This window comes from Lates calcarifer, linkage group LG12 (genome assembly GCF_001640805.2).
Source record: "Lates calcarifer isolate ASB-BC8 linkage group LG12, TLL_Latcal_v3, whole genome shotgun sequence".
Lineage (NCBI taxonomy): Eukaryota > Metazoa > Chordata > Actinopteri > Centropomidae > Lates > Lates calcarifer.
This window is the reverse complement of record NC_066844.1, coordinates 11,150,442-11,167,188: the sequence shown is the minus strand read 5'-3', so window position 1 is coordinate 11,167,188 and position 16,747 is coordinate 11,150,442. Positions and strand designations below refer to the sequence as shown.

Sequence of the window (16,747 nt, the reverse complement as noted above, 5' to 3'; positions counted from 1 at the left end):
AATTTGCAGTTTAGCATATAATCTACATGATATCTTGTTGCAATTGCATTCTACCTAATGTCAGTTTCAGTCCTTTATCTGTTTATTTCTCACTCTCTCTGCACTCACTTATGCAGTATTTTAAGACAGCCAAATTCCCAATGAAGCTGTTCTCATTTACGTGTTTATCTGTTTGTGTTGTCAGACAATGGAACAAGTATGAAATAGTGACTGAAACATGGTCCATTAAGACTATATGTTGACCAGCAGTCACTTCCAACCCATTTCCAAGCTGCTGCCCCACACTGCTAAAATCCTGATTTTATAATATCTACAATGTCGTCTCTGTGATTTTGTCATTGTGTCTATATCTGCAATGACTAAATCATCATACACATAAGTTGTGTTGTGTGCTGTGTTACAATTCTGGCTATATTTACTTGTAAAATGACCACTCAGAGAGAAAGTTAGATGCTCACTCCCATTCTCTGGCAGCTGCTGTATAGCCAATTGAATGAGTGGCATAAAAAGGTGTGTATGCAGAGAGAAAACCTAACCTCAAGTTAATGGGGCAATACTGGCCACTCTCTTTTACAGAAGTAGCTAAGGTTTGTCCCAATTCCTGAAAGTAGGACTTCTAGTTTGGTGAACTATTTTAGTTTTAACTATTTGGGGTGTGGGGGTCTAGGTAAGTAAGGCCAAGAGGGCTTCATAGATTATGTTTTGTGCTGAATATTTTTATTTCATTATATTTATAATAATTTATTTTTGTTACATGCCGTTGTTACTGTATTTACATGCTTCTTTCTTGAATCTCATGTGTAATTCAAAAGAAGTCAAAGGTTTCTTGCACAAACGTTTCTTGGCCCCTGAAAGTCTAGGTTATTTATTTGTATTTAATGGAGAGTTAAGTATCCAGATATGTTGATTTTTATATGCTTGTCCATAGTGAAATTTAACAGGTTTCCATTATTAGCTTCACCTTCCTGTGCCAGAGCCATAAATCATTACAAACACACTGATAGAGCTGAAAAATTATGTTGACAGCACAGATACTAGTAACTGCTGAAAAGTCATGTAATGTTAGCAACAGCAACACTGTTATTCTTTGACTGAATATTGATGTATTAAAACAACATTTTAGGCTGATTCTCACTTCACACCTGAATCAAATGAACTGTCCAGAGTCACACAAACCTGGACACAACTCAGCACCAAGAAACTACAGTGCTGTTTGCAGAAACATAACAGGACACCACTCTGTGCTTGAAAAAGGCTACTCAGTCTATTTTCATAAACTTTAGTTTTTATTGATTACTCAGCATGCAGGCTAGTGGGATGTGTGCAGTCCTCTTGTTTTCAGAGTCTGAAAATGAATCAGTATCAAGAGGGGGGGAGTTGGGGTCGAGTGAGCAGCAGAATGAAGGAAGACTATTAGTCAACGAAACAGCTCTGGGACTCCAACCAGGCAGGAGGTTGAGCTTTGTAGACCTTGAGTCTGCTCTGCACGTTATCTGCCAAAACCCCTATTAGAAAAGAAAAATATTCTAATAAAACATTTTTTTTAGTAACGCTTAACTTTCTGTGTTATACTTGCCTCTAGTGGAAAGACTCATGGAGACTTTGCCCCCACCCAGCACTGTGTACGGCTGTTTGAAGCTGGGACAGGCTGCAGTTCTGCTGACAGGGTTGACCCTCTAACAAAGTACAGATCAATGCAATAGAGGGATGGACTGAGGCAGTTACCGGGCTCATTGACACCCAAGCCCCTTTAGCCCTGGACCATGCTGTGCAGTCTGGTCTGGCTTTGAGAGGCTTTCTGTGCTAAGTCTTTTAGCAGAGCAAACTGTTTTCTTACTGGACTTTTTCCACTATATTAGACAGCATAAAACAGCTGAGGGGTCCCTGTGTTTCAGAGCAGGCAGAACAATTTAGTGATACAGTATATCTACTTTTTGTTCCTCTATCTCTAATAGACCATCATATGCTGTAATACACACACACCTGCTTTTCCAGTCTGGATCTCCACATTCTGGCTGAAGCGTCCGCAGCCTGCTGATGTTCTGGCTCGGACCTGGAAGATGTACTTGGTACCCGGCTTCAGCCCTGACACTCGGGCGCTGGTATTTTTAGACTTCAGAGTGGAGTAACTCTGCTCTTCATTATCCTGTAAGAGAAACAGCCACATTTGAAGATTAGCTTTGGGGACATTGGCATGCTTGTCAGCTCAAGCACTCAATGCATTTTTTCACATGAAAACACAGGATGTATAGTTATATACAGGATTGATACATTTAACAACTAAAAACATGACCTAACACCTGGTTTAGCCAAGTTTATTGTTGATGACAAATATGGTGAGAAACCATGTATTAATGCACTGTACTGTGCAAGCATAAGTTTGGGCAATTTTATAATGTTTCATCAGGTATTCCAATTCTTAGGATAAGACAAAAGCAGTCTTTCCAGTCTGGCTAGTTAATCTCACTTGATTTCCAGTTAGCAAACAGGTGAATAAATTTAGTAATCTAAAATAAATAAATTTAGGACAAGTGTTTTAGTAGCCCATGTCCAGTAAAAAGATGAAGAAGTCAAATAGGTCACAGAAAATGATATGTGAAGAAAATAATTATCTTTACTAACATCAACACTCATTCCAAGAGGACTTAAGGTTTTTACATGTTTTTTTTTTCTTTTTTTTTTCATGAAATTAATTCTCTTACAAAAATCTATGTAATTTTTTTCTCGGAAGGAGGTTAATTTTTCCAAGTTTTTGCACAGCATATAAAGTCTTCAACTAATCACACTGTGAATTGACACTGAACAAATATTGTAAATGTTGCAAATTTGCATCACCAAACAAAAGAAAACGATAAGGGTGCCGATATTCTCAATTTTTCAGTTCCTATGAAAAGACCAAAAGTAATATTGAATTGACCTCCGTTATTAAATGAAAACTCATCAATGAGCCACACTGCTGCACTGTGTTATTTCATTATTTCATTCACCATGAACACACACTGCAGTTTATTTAACTCTCATATCTGGTAAGTGAGAAAGGTAGATCACTCTAGATTGAAGATTAGATATTATTTAAAAAATATATGCAAGGTAGATTTGTTGAATTGGCAGGCAATTACCTCGCACATCTTTTGATCTGCTTCTATCAGCCAGAAAAGTGACAGGTGCTTTGAAGAGTGTTTGTCTTATTTTCATGTTTCCCCTCAAATTATTGCTTCGTTATGATACATCATTTGTTCAAATGCATATTCTCAAGCTTGTTACAAATTCTCACAACTCAAAGCTTTGTTTTTTTTATGTACATATTCATTTAAAAAAGGAGATGCTTTCATTGTTTTGAAGGACCGTGTTCTTTTTTTGGAAGTCTCAATTAACAAAAAAAAAAAAAAAAAAATCATTATTATCTTTGTTATCAGTACTATCCTCACCATTGTTTTCATCTGCCTGGTGCATCATCTTTTTGTTTGGAAGTAAAGAAAGCTCAACACTAACAGGAGGAGCAAGGTGCATCCAAACAGCACAATAAGTGAATCATTCATGTGTCCTTGGAAAGGATAAGAGCCTAATTATGAAGAAGTGCTAGGTGAAGAAATAAGAGCCTTTTTTTGTCTTCATTATCATCCTCAGCTAGAATGCTGCTGCAGCGGCCGCCACCCTTGCTGTGACTCATTGTTGTTTAGTACAGTTCTATAGAAACCTTAAGAAAGCACATTGCTGACTTGTCCACTTGAAATCCCCCACAGGCGTCTCACCCCCTGAGCGAGGCCAGATTAAGACACCAGCGCAAGAGACGAGCTAATCCTTCAGCTTTCCCCACACCATCCTGCTTGTATGGCTATGAGACTACTTGCTCCCAGGCCGCTCCCTCTGCAATTAGCTGATTCCTATCATCACATGCACACACACACACACACCACACACACACATCCTCTCACCCAAACACACATGCATGCTCACATTCACACACAGACACACTCCCAGCAATTAGCTCGTTGTGAGGCTTATGCGCCCGCCAGCCGCTTGCTGTCACTGTCACTTTCACTAAGTTGGAATCTACACCGTCTCATCCTCTTTCTTGCTCTCCCTCTCTCGACCCCCATTTCCTTTCAATTAGCTGAGCTGCCAGTAGGATATTTTTCTTGGATTAAGTTATCCAGAGTCTATCCAACTGCCACTCCTCTGCATTCACAATATCTTGGCTCAGCTTAGTTTCAGCCCTTTGAAGACAATGAGCTTATGTTTTCCAGGTATAGTGAGGACTGTGTCACTTTTTTTCCTCTCATAAGCTGCCTCAATAGTTTCATGTTAACATTTTTTTTTTGGAAAATAAACACAATATGTTGACACAAGACTAAAACAAAAGATTACAGTATTTGGTTTTTGGGCTCTGTAAGCACAATTTCTGAGTGGTATAAATGCAGCAGTTAGTCGAGTACCTTCTCGTAGTATTTGATGTCATACTCCAGAATTACTCCGTTGGGCTGGTCGGGTTCATGCCACAGCAGAGTCACGCTGTTCTGACTGGTGTTCTCCTGGCGGATGGCTAACACTTCAGAAGGGGCTGCACAGGATACAGAAGAGATTACTGCTTCGTCAGTTTAACATGTGGCTCGTCAGTGACAATCATATATTGTAAGGTACCCTGCAATGGAGTCCTCTTTACACAAGAACTGCAATTTATGAATTACATTCAGACAAGATGATGAAATGAGAATGAATCTATGGAGATTCACTGGAACTGATTTATTGTACAGCAAGGTGACTTTAACAGCTAAGTCAGTTTGTGTTGATTTTAAGGCATCTTTAGTAAGTTTAGATCATTCTTACAGATGTGGCCATATAATTTCAGTCTCCACAACACACTGTTTGTCACTGTCTACCTGACCAATACAACCCCTTTTGCTTCTGTTACAAAATTATTGATGTAAGTGTTTGCTGATCTGCCAAGGATATGGTTAAAGCAACAGAATGAAACTGTGCTGTGTGGATATTGGAGATGAATGCTGGTTTTCAATGACTTCTAAGTCTATTTGACTGATCTACAGTCCAGCATTACTTAGAACTTGCTGAGCCTGATTCTGGCAGTTTAAACAGCTGACTATCACTCATTTAGGCACTTCTCACCAAAGTTACATAGTGCAAGAACAGATGTTTGGGGTGCAGAGTGGGAACGACGGAGGCTCCATTCTCCCTATTACAAACCAGTGTATCATCAGCTTTATTTTGAAGCTGTTATTCTAAGGTTACATAGTTGCGTAATTAGCTTTAAGGTATGGTATAAAGCTGTTATGACTAATGGGTTAGGTAAAAGGCACCCACTTACAATCACAAGAGACAGAGCTGTGAGAGATGTGTTTCTAGCCTCTCAGTAAATGTAAATTTGTCTTAAATGACCTCTCATCTTTTCTACTCTACTCTAAGGGCATCCACAGTCAATATCCTTTGATGGCACTCCAGGTGTCCAAAACCAAAAATCAAGACAAGCTTGATCTTTCAACACCAAAACCCCTGAAACAACCCAAACTATCAACAAAACCATTGATTATTGTGCTACTAGTTCAGTGTATTCAAACTACTTGGATCTTTTCTATGTTGAACTAAATGAGAACTGGCTGCAAAGAGGACAGAAATAAACTGCTCTAGAAAAATACTAACTTTTTCCAAGTTTGTAAAATTGAAAAAAGTTCAACTTGAGGGCAGGCTACACTTAATTGTGTGTCAACCAATCAGTGACAACTGATCACTGCAGCACTAATCAGAATGTAGATTATTGTAAGTTGGTAGTATATGGTCTGTATGGAGCACAGAAGAGTTGGACATGAGTATTGTTTGCTGACAGTGGCAGCTATTCCACTGTCAACTAGTAACTTGTGTGCCACAACCTGTTTTTCATTATCAGCATAAAATGTTGTTGAGACAGCACATTTCTTTTAAAGATTGTTATTTTGGCACTTTTGCTAAATCTGACAGCAGAGAGAGACAGCAAGGAGAGAAGAGAAAGATGTGTGATCATGGGCCAAGGCTGGATTCCCATTCAAAATGATGTGGCTGCAAGTGAGCCATCAACATGGCCGAGGGCACAATTTGTGTGTTATTTTTTTTAAAGATTATTTTTGTGACATTTCTCTTCTTTTGGATAATTTACAGTAGAATTGAACCCAGCACATAACAGTAATTGCACTTCGTATGTTATCACAGCATGCACACAATCAAAGTCTTTCCACTAGAGGACCCATAACCTGGAGTGTTTCCAATATGCTTTGCAAACTGACTTGTTTTTGATATACTTCGATATTGTTGAAAAGGTAACGCTGCTTCAGGTGAAGACAGATGTGACAACCATGAAAAAACTTTTACACATTGTTGTTACAAATTGTTAAATTAATGGAAGGGCCCTGTCTTTGCCAGGATATTGAGGCATGCTTGCTAAACTTACTAAACATGTCCATGCTTTATTAATGCTGTGGTGCCTTTGCAAACAAGTTGTTGATGTCTATTCCCCACTTAAAGAGACAACAGCAGAAGCCATGACAGTGGATCCACATTACCGTACAGGTTGTTAAGTTAGTGGAAATGGCCTACATGGGACACGACAAAGCCTTCATGATGAGAAACTCTAATGTCATTGTTCTGAACCCTACCTGCCTGGTTTGTTGTGATGTTGACAATGGCATACAGCGATGGTTCGTTGCTTAGGTGTGTCACAGCGTTCATAGCCAGGATGCGGAAGGAGTAGTTGGTGTGAGCCACCAGGTTGAGCACCGTCACCCAGGGCTCTGTCAACCCAGTCTGCCGCGGGACGAACCGAACTGCTGCAGTGCCTGAACGTTCCACCATCCCTCCTCCTCCGGTCCCAATACTCGCCCCGCCACCTGCTTTCCCCCCACCACTGCCTCCTGGGGAGGATGCACAGTCCTCACAGGTCCCTCCTTCCCCAGAGCATTTCTGACACAATACACTGTACTGCAGGTCACTACGACCTCCAGTATCCAGAGGACGATCCCACTCTAAGTTCACAGATGTCCCATTGACCGACGAAATGACATTTATTGGAGCAGATGGAGGACCTGGAGAAAAGAAAGATGCCAGTTTGAGTTCCTTCACATGTTTGATCACTGTCTAAAAAAGTAAACAGTATTTTCCAGGCATAGATAATTTTGGTACATCATTCCATAGCTGCTGTGGTTTGACTGAGTGTGTTTGTTTACACATGTCTTTGGACTACTTTGAGCTGTTCTTGCCCCTGGGATTAGGTGATCTTGTGTATGGTGTGATTGTGCTTACGGGAGCATGGAGCTGCTGGTGGGTCATCTGCTGCTCGATAGAAGTTGGAGTCACAGGGGCAGGAGATGGCGGCTCTGGTCTCTGAGTGGCTGTGTTGGGGACATTTACCACACAGGCCATCACCCGCCACTGGCTTATAGAAGCCCACCTCACAGGCTGCAGAGAGAGAGAATAAATAGAGTAAATAGAGAGCTTGCAGGGAAGGGCACTGCACTCCCATAATCACTCAGACCATGATAAAATTGAGAGAGAGTGCAGCCAGAAAGGCATGAATCACATTCCTATAGCAAGCTATGCATATCAACGCTGCTTCAACTTTTTCAAAACTGTGTCATCTCCTCTAAAGCATTCATTTTAGGACATAGCCCCCCCTCACCCACCCTTCCCCAAATCTATGTATAATTACAAGTCTTGTAACCGTAGAGACCACGGAGCAGGGGAGATGAAAGTCATACTTCTTTCTGCTCAGATTTGGGCTGAAAAGGCTCTGCACTGTTGATACTCCCAGTGAGACCATCAGAATCCAGACCGTGTTTCAACCTTATTCAGCTCCTCTGATACATATTCACTTTTAACTCTGCACTGATTAATAATGGAGGGGGCTCTGATAAATATATTCTCTTTCCAGGCGGTTAATAGGCTTCTGCTATGGTAAATGGGGCAGGGGTAAACCTTGCATACACTCAGAAAGCAGCGGCAGACACATGCTCATGTTTGCTCTTCCTCACAGGGTAATATATGTATGCCTCCCCAGAATGCTGTGTGTTAGTTTACAGACGCAGTGTTTTCCTAACCTTTCCTTGTTAAGTTTATAGGAGACCATTTTAGGTGCTTAGACTTCAAAGGTGCTGAAAGAACCATGAAATTGGATTACCAACGTGAGTGAAAGTATAACGAAGCAAATAGTTAAAATGTATTCTGGATTAATGACTGAGACAATTTTAGATGCATTTGAAAAGGAGTAAAATGTTACTATGCTTGTACCTGAAAAGTACATATGCTGCAATGTTCATCATGGCAGCACAGAAAAAGACACACAGTAGATGCTCAGCCATTTGACTACATTTTATATCCTGTGATGTTTAATTTCACTGATATTTTTGCAGACATTTTATTTTCAGCTAATCTTCATTGGAACTTGGTGTCACCGTAGCTGTAGCTAAGTATGAAGCAGCTATTTCTTCCTAAAAAAAACTGACTAAACATAAAGTGTGCAAAGGTTCACATTATCCCTGAACAATCTACCACTCCTTACTGAACGGAGTTTTTGTTACTTTTAAAATCATGAACATGATCCACTTACAAACACTAGCATTTCTATTGGTATGTCCACACAGACCACTGCCTGGATTCTCTGGCAGTGAGAAGTCATCTGACACTATGCATAAGTAAGATCTGATAAGTATATAAAATTTTAATTGAAATTTGAGAAGAAAGACATACACTGGATGTGGATAAAACACTGCATACATAGCCTTCAAAACTGAAATAATTTAAAAAAGAAGAATTTCTTTCCATGTTTCAGCAGCCTTCTTTTTTACTACAAGCTCTAAGGAAAAGAAAACAAACAAATACCAGAAACAGAACCATCTATTCTTCTGTGCAAATTGAAACACACCAAATTGTAATATACAGTGCATTCATCAAGTATTCAAATTTTCACATTTTTATTATGTTAGAGCCTTATGATAAAATAATACTGAGTACCATGTAATGACAAAACAAAAACAGAAGTTTTAAAATATTTGCAAATTGATTCTTTTTTAAAAAGAAAAACTTAAATATTATGTTAATGTCAGTATTCAGACCTTTTGCTGTAACACTTGAAATTTAACTCATCTTGGAGATGGTTCTACACCATGACTGGAGTCCATCTGTGGCAAATTCAATTGATTGAACATGATTTGGAAAGTCAGGTGGCCAGAAGGTTCTGGGTTCATATGCTATTTCACCTGGGTTTTTTCTGTGTGGAGTTTGCATGTTCTCCCTGTGCCTCCTTGGGTTCTCTCCAGGTACTTCCTCCTGCAGTCCAGGTTAGCTTAGTTGGTGACTCTAAATTGCCCGTAGTTGTTAATGTGAGTGTGAATAGCTGTTTGTTTCTATATGCCAGCCCTGTGATAGACTGGTGACCTGTCCAGGGGTGCCCCACCTCTTGCTCAGTGTCAGTTGGGATTGGCTCCAGCCCCCAGTAACTCTTAAGGTTAAGTTGTATGGACAATGGATGGATTTGGAAAGGTGCACACCTGTGTTCTGCATATCAGAGCCAAAAAACAAACCATGAGGTTGAAGGAACTGCCTGCAGAGTTCAGAGATAGGATTCTGTACAGGCACAGAAAACATTCTACTACTTTGAAGGTTCCCAAGAGCACAGAGGCCTCCATAATTTTTATGGAAGAAGTTTGGAACTGCCAGTACTGTTGTAAAGCTGACCACCTGGCCATACTGAGCAATGGGGGCAGAAGGGCAGAGAGAAGTGACCCAGTAGTCACACTAGCTGACCCCCCAGATCCTGTGTGGAGATGTGAAAAACTTCCAGAGGGAACTGAATCAGCTGAATTTACAACAGGCGCAGTCCAATCAAGGTGTAGAAACATCTCAAACATGATCAAGAGAGATATGTGGAACCTGAGCTAAATTCTTAGATAGCAAAGGGTATGAATATTTATGTCAGTGTGATATTTCAGTTTCAGGTGCTATGACTTTGATATTTTTTCTTTTGCATGTCTAGGCCACCTGAATATCTCTGAGCATCAGCTTAATAATTGAAGATTTTGAAAAACATCTCAAGCGTTTTGGCACCTTGCTGTTTTACGCTTCTCCTGACTTCCTAAACATCACTGTCACTGCTTTTATTTGGGAAGTGAAACAGCTGGAAACCACCATAAGCCTGCAAGCATCACCCCAATGGGATACAGTACTGTTTAGCATGGCAAAGCATAAATGAAAGGCAAATTCTAACCCATATTTGATAAACCAAAGTGCTAACCTACTGTACACATAACACTACTCAATACATATTTATTCCATTATACCATACCTGCATCATCGTTTTATAATTACAGTTTAAAAAAATAAGTACTTTAACCTCCTCGTCACTCAGAGATGTGCATTTCTTATGGAAACTCCAGTGAAATGATTTTCACTATACAAACTGTTTTATACAGAGAGCTGCTTAGTTGCTCTTCTCTAGTGAAACTAGAAGAGCAAGAGATTTCTATGAGAAATCAGGACAATTTAAAGCTGAAAATTATGAAGACCTCAGCTGGAAATGGCTCTGACAAAAAAGAAACATAGACAGACAGTGTGACACACAGACACAGGCACACACACGCATTCTCTGAATGAAAAAAGAGAGAGTACGTGAAAGAGAGCGGGAAGGAGGGTGGACTGAGGAGGCACTGGGAGCAGCTTGCAGAAAAGGATTTACCAGCTCAGTTTCCTTCCAGTGTTTACCAAGGAATCATGTTCTGAGACAGAAATGTCTGATTTTATTTACAGACATTGGGTTGACATGCCTACAAACCTACAGGGACTTGCACTGTTTGAAGTGTTAATTTCTGTTAAGACAAGTTGAAGAATTTTACACGGGAGTCCAGGGTTCGGTCAAAAAGTTAAATCAAGTCCATTTTATTTATATAGAGCCAAATCATAACATTAGTTATATCTGGGCACTTTTCATATTGAGCAGGTCTAAACTGTACTCTTCATAATATAATATAATATAATATAATATAATATAATATAATATAATAACAAGTAATACCACATACATAAAACAATGGAGCCTCCTGAGTCACATTTATTTGTGTGAATTTAGAAACTACTTCCTACAAGGGTAATTACTGAACGTGCAAACATCAGCTTGACTGCTTGTGTGAAGTGATTGACATGTTCTGAATTGAGTGTAACTCAAACTCAAACTCAAAACTACATATGGAAAAATACAATATCTAATGCACATTATTTTTATGTGTCTTAAAATTTGTCCATAGGGCATCATAAAATGGTTCTCTATGCTAGTTTTTATTCATAATTTCGTCCAGCAGTCTACAGTACAACATGCACATGCTTTAGTATCTGCTATTGCCAATTTAGTGTGAAATTTAAATGACATTAAGTAGTAGGAAATTGAGTCTTTAATTGATTTGCATTACATTTCCAGGGGTTACAGCTCTAGCATTTAAAACTGTGAAATGTATAACTGAGAATTAGCTTTACCCCTTGAAATGTCCAACACACCACATGAACACACTGACACTCAGACTTACACAACTGCTGATGATGTAAAACACAAAGCAGATGCTCTGACATGTATTTACACACACACACACACACACACACACACACACACACAATGCTCTATGTGTATCACTATAGATAAACAGACTGGGGGGTGACATTACTCCTCTCTTTCACTGTCATGGCCCCCACAGGTGCCAGAAACTATTTCTATTTCCAATATTTATCCCAGACTGTTCTCGCTTCCTCCTTTTTATCCCGTTAATCCCTCCATCCCTTGATGTTTTTTGTGAAGCCCCTGAGTTGAGAAGCAGGTCACGATAAACATCGGTACAGCTCGTTCATCAAGGAGAGAGGCAGCAAGCGCTTTGAAGTCTCTGACAGATTCACCAGGAGTTCTGCACACACACACACACATATGCGCACACACACATGCAGAGGTTATGGTAATAAAAAACATACACACGAGGCGTGTGATGCAGCCACAGTAACCACATGAAACATGAATTTATCAACACACAGGTGAATATGCAAAGGGAAAGAAAAGGCAGCAAGTGTCAAGCCCAACTGTGATAACCTTTCTCTTCACCTCTGATGTGCTGCTCATTTGGTGCTCTGGAAAAATTGAGATGTAAATGACGATAATAATATCAGATATCATCAAAAGAAGATTAGGAAGACTAACAACTGAGATGAATGTTATCAATCTGAGGCATGACAATTATTGAGGTTTGGGCTACTGCTTGAAAAATTGTTACAAATAAGTGAATAAATAAATAAAACTGGAAAAAAAATGTTACAGTCTAAAAGAACATGGTAAAATATATTACTGAGTTGCATTATGGGAACTGTAGGATCCAGTGTTTCTGGAGCTTGACTCATACCAAGGACCAGAAGTTAAGATATTGCTCTCTGCTGCTTTTATTTCTAAATCTAAAAATCTAGATAAGCAATACAGGAATTTTCTAATCAACACACCAAAACTGATTTCACTGATGGACGCATCAGTTCTTTCTATATTATCAACCCACTCAAGTTAAAGCAGAGACTGCAGTTTAATGTATCAGCCATTTTATTTATTTATTTATATTAAATTAAAGGTGCTGAGCTCAGAGCCCATAGAACAAAAAATGCCAAGATAATTATATTCTGGACTGTATTTTTAAAATATGGAGTATAAACATAAAAAGTGATGGAAATAGAAAGAGAGGTTCAGTTTTGAGGCACATACTTCTTTGTGTGGTCCCATTTCTTTAGGTAAACTGTTTACATATTGTGTACTTTAGTGAATGTTTATATCTATGTATGTGTGTGTGTGTGCTCATGTGTGGCTGCTTGCGTATTGCCTGGTGTGTCAGTACCTGTCAACGCAGTGCACTCGCTACAAGAGAATTTGCATTACAATGAATCTTAATAGCCATGTGCAGCATTGTGTGCTGACCTTGATTTATTCCTTGTATAAGTGGGTAAATAAATACATTGGAAAAGAGGGGGGAACTGGAGAAAGCACATCATCGTCCCACACGTGAGGTGACTGAGGGAGGAGTGGGGAGGTGCGGTGAGAAGCAGGGAGGAGTGGTGGGGAGCGAGGTCTTATGAAATCTTACATTCAGTGTACAAGACTGGCTGTGAGCACACTCTGCTTCAAGGATACATTTAAGTAAATATAGAAAAGTACAAGAAAATGAAAATAATAAATGCTTTTCTTAAAAAAATGCTTAAAGAAACATTCTGACATTTTTGGTTCCTAAATATCCTCTAAAATGGTACAAAGTAGATTTAGGAAAAAATGCATCATCACCAGTACCAAAATGATGGCTTGCTAGCTGAAATACATTAGCATCTTCTGATGTTTGTATTCCCCTCAGTTAACTGTGCTCTGCTATTTTGATGCCATTATTTATTTCTAAATGGCCTTCCAGTAGAGGTTCTGATTCCTTTGCCCATTTTCTTCAGCTTACCCTTGTACAGCAAGTCAGTTTTTCTCTTAGTGCTGTTTTGTTATGTTTTAATGCTCTTAAATTGTACATAAAGTTGCTAATCAGAAAGTTTTTTGCTTTTCTGTAGTATCCATCTTTTGAACTGTTGTTGAGATGTTGTGGTGAGTGCCAGACGCTACCTATCAGATACAAGGCTTAGTCAAAATGGGAGTGAGTCTAAATGGGAGTCAAATCAGACTCAAGATGGAGTCCAAACAGACCTTAGACCTAAATCAAGCCAGAGGCAAAATAATGCCACAAAACAAAACAAATAAACAAATAAACAAAAAAAAGAGACTGAGGATTCAGAACACTCTGTGTGGAATGATCTCTGATAACAATAGAAACCAACAGATATTTGCCTGCAGTGACAAAAATCAGTGATATCAGAAATGCTAGAAAGTTTTTTTTTTTTTTTTACACACATTTGTTATATGGCAAAGAGGTGCTACTGACAATAAGCACTACCTGTACAATGTTAGTACTGTATGATATTGTACAATGATGACTGCAATGACAACATTTTTTTCTGGTTTTCCATTTCTGCAGTGTCTGCACAAAGCAACTACAGTATAAGGGAAAGACTGGGATGATGACAAATGAACTGGAGTTAAGTTTTGGTTAGGGTTAAGCAAGTAAAAATATTCCTCAGTAAAAACAAATCAAACAAATAAATTTGGTGAAGACAATACTCATGTATGTCATGTATTTCCTTTTCATGTATTCATATACTTTGCTATCATTATATGAAAAATGTTGTGGCTGCCATTAGTTTATGACAAGCTAAATCTGTGGTTCTGCCCTGAAGCAATAATGGTTCAGTTCATTGTATTTCATTTTGGTACTGACAGTGCTTCTCCAGCTCAAAAAAGGTCCATTGCACCATTCATGAAAGCTAATGATATTGCTTTGTGTTTAGTATTGGCAGGGCTATGATGGTCCCTGCTGGACAACACCAAAATGCAATAGGCCTCTTCTGAATGTTTTCTGTGATGCAATTTGATTTTAATGCGGCATGGAAAAGCCATGTCACAAATGAATTAGTCATTTACACACCATCAGTCACTACGTTAAAACCACCTGCCTAATATTGTGTAGGTCCCCCTCATAGCGTCAAAACAGCATTCCATGGAACCTCTGGGGGTGTCCTGTGGTGTCTTGCACCAGGCCTTGGCAATGGATCCTTTGGGTGCCGTGGGTTGCAGGATGGGACCTCCATGAATCTGGCTTGATCCGGTGCATCCCACAGATGCTTGATCAGATTGGCGTCTGGGAAGTTTAGAGGCAAGGTCATCACTTTGGGCTCTTTGAGTAATTTCTGAGCAGTTTAAGACTGTGGTGGGGGTGCACTGATTTGCTGGGGGAGACCACTGCCGTTGAGGAGTGCGGTTGCCATGGGGGGTGGGGGGTCTGCAACAATGTTTAGGGGGATGGTCAAGTAACATCCAAATGAGCAGGACCCAAGGGTTCTCAGCAGAAAATTGTATTGTAACAAGATGATCAATGTTATTCAATTCATTTGTTTGGAAGAAACTTCAAGTCCAGTGCAAAATCCAGAGCGCCATATTTAAGGTGCATGGTGTACAGTATGTGTGTATGTAGTGTGTAGTCCGTCAGAGCAGTTGACATAGCCCAGTAAATGGACAAACATTTATGTTGAGAAAGCATTTTGTATTCAGGAGATGAAGAAGACAAAGTGGAAGCAAAAAGACAGCACATGTCAGCTATTACCCATTGTTTTACAGACTGACAACTAAATGCAGTATCTAAATATAGCTATAAAAACAATTTTGCCACCATCGACTCTCTGACATGCCTGGAAAGGCTGCCAGATGCTACTAAATCCTACACACTGGTCCTTTAAGGTTAGGGAGAGATTGTGGTTGCCCATGGTGGGATTTGTTGGGTCTCCCTCTGTAAATACCTATTTTAAAGAGTATGGTCTAGACCTGCTCTATATGAAAAGTGCCTTGAGATGACTTTTGTTGTGATTTGGCATTATATAAATAAAATTGAATTGAATTGAATTGAATTAATGTACAGTAAAAGTAAACGTTCATTAATTGCAGGTCTGTGATGCCCCATCAAAGACCTGAGGCCCAAGGGAAACCAAGGGATACTCTGCCTGAAATGTTTGTGTAGAACATTAATTTATGGATTGGTGTAGAACTCACAAATGACTGACAGTAAGAAAAGTACAAGATGATAGAAAAATATTTCAAGATCTGACTCAATACCTGATTAGAAAACTACAGTTCTGCTTTTCAGAAACATAATATAGCAAACATGTGATGCTTCTTTTTTTGTCTCTTCATGGTGGCTGTTGTTCCTTATGGTATTTAACCATATCTTATGCCACACATTTTTGTTGAAAGACTAAATATTTGCGTTGTATCAATCAATAATAAAGTAAAAGAGTAGAAAAGTCAACATTTACTGAAAACCAAGTATCAGACAGATTTACTTTTAAATTGACCCATAAACTTAATCTGTCAACAAAAGCAGATCTAAAAGTTCTATACACTCCTCAACAACATATCCAATTCTGATGTCCTAGACCTCGCGCAGTGTCGACCTTGTAAAGAAATTGAGCGCACGCCAAAATCTAGTGACAAAGTTTGCCAAAGGCTCCTTAGCTGGTTCCCTAGGGAGCACATGAAGCCACTAACGAGCCACCGAAGCTGTCTGAGTGATGGATGAACGTGTCGGTGAGATCAGCTGTGTAAATGGGACACTCACCGTCCACATTGTCCCTCCTCTTATTCTGCTAGTCCAGATACGAACAGCTGGATCGTCACTCTGCTACAACCCACTGCTACAAATGTGCCTCCTTCCAATTTAAGATAAGCCTGATTTACTCAGCATTATGTCCAGGTACATGGAGATATATGACCTTGGGGATAGAATAAATGGGGCTGGTTAAGGATCCTTAAAGAAGGATAGACAGATGGGTTTAGCTTCTTTGTGTTTTGCTCAGAGGACAAGAAAAACAGAAAGTCACCAAAATCATTACTGGGAAAAAACAAAAACTATTGTGAATTTTACTTGCAAACAAACCAGTCTTGTGGCATTCAGTCAGCTGGCTATTTGACCTTTAAAGTGGTCCTATATTTCTTGATGTGCCAGTGACCAATCTAGTGTGGGAAGAAAGGGTCTTCTCTATTTACATCTGTCCCATATGAACTCAGCTAAACATTAAAAGGCTTGATATTGCTACAGGCTGTAGCAATGATACAAGACGAAAC

The 16,747-nt window shown here is 39.4% G+C and overlaps 1 protein-coding gene across 1 annotated transcript in view; it reads right to left on the bottom strand.

Moving 5' to 3' along the window:
• Positions 1-16,747, bottom strand: part of epha8 (eph receptor A8) — a 101,963-nt gene that overhangs the window by 16,462 nt on the left and 68,754 nt on the right. The window contains exons 7-10 of the mRNA XM_018667590.1: positions 7,285-7,440; positions 6,642-7,067; positions 4,437-4,561; positions 1,984-2,146 (exon numbers count right to left, since the gene is read on the bottom strand). Coding sequence (XP_018523106.1) covers positions 1,984-2,146; positions 4,437-4,561; positions 6,642-7,067; positions 7,285-7,440 — 870 coding nt within the window. The remainder of the gene's footprint in view (positions 1-1,983; positions 2,147-4,436; positions 4,562-6,641; positions 7,068-7,284; positions 7,441-16,747) is intronic.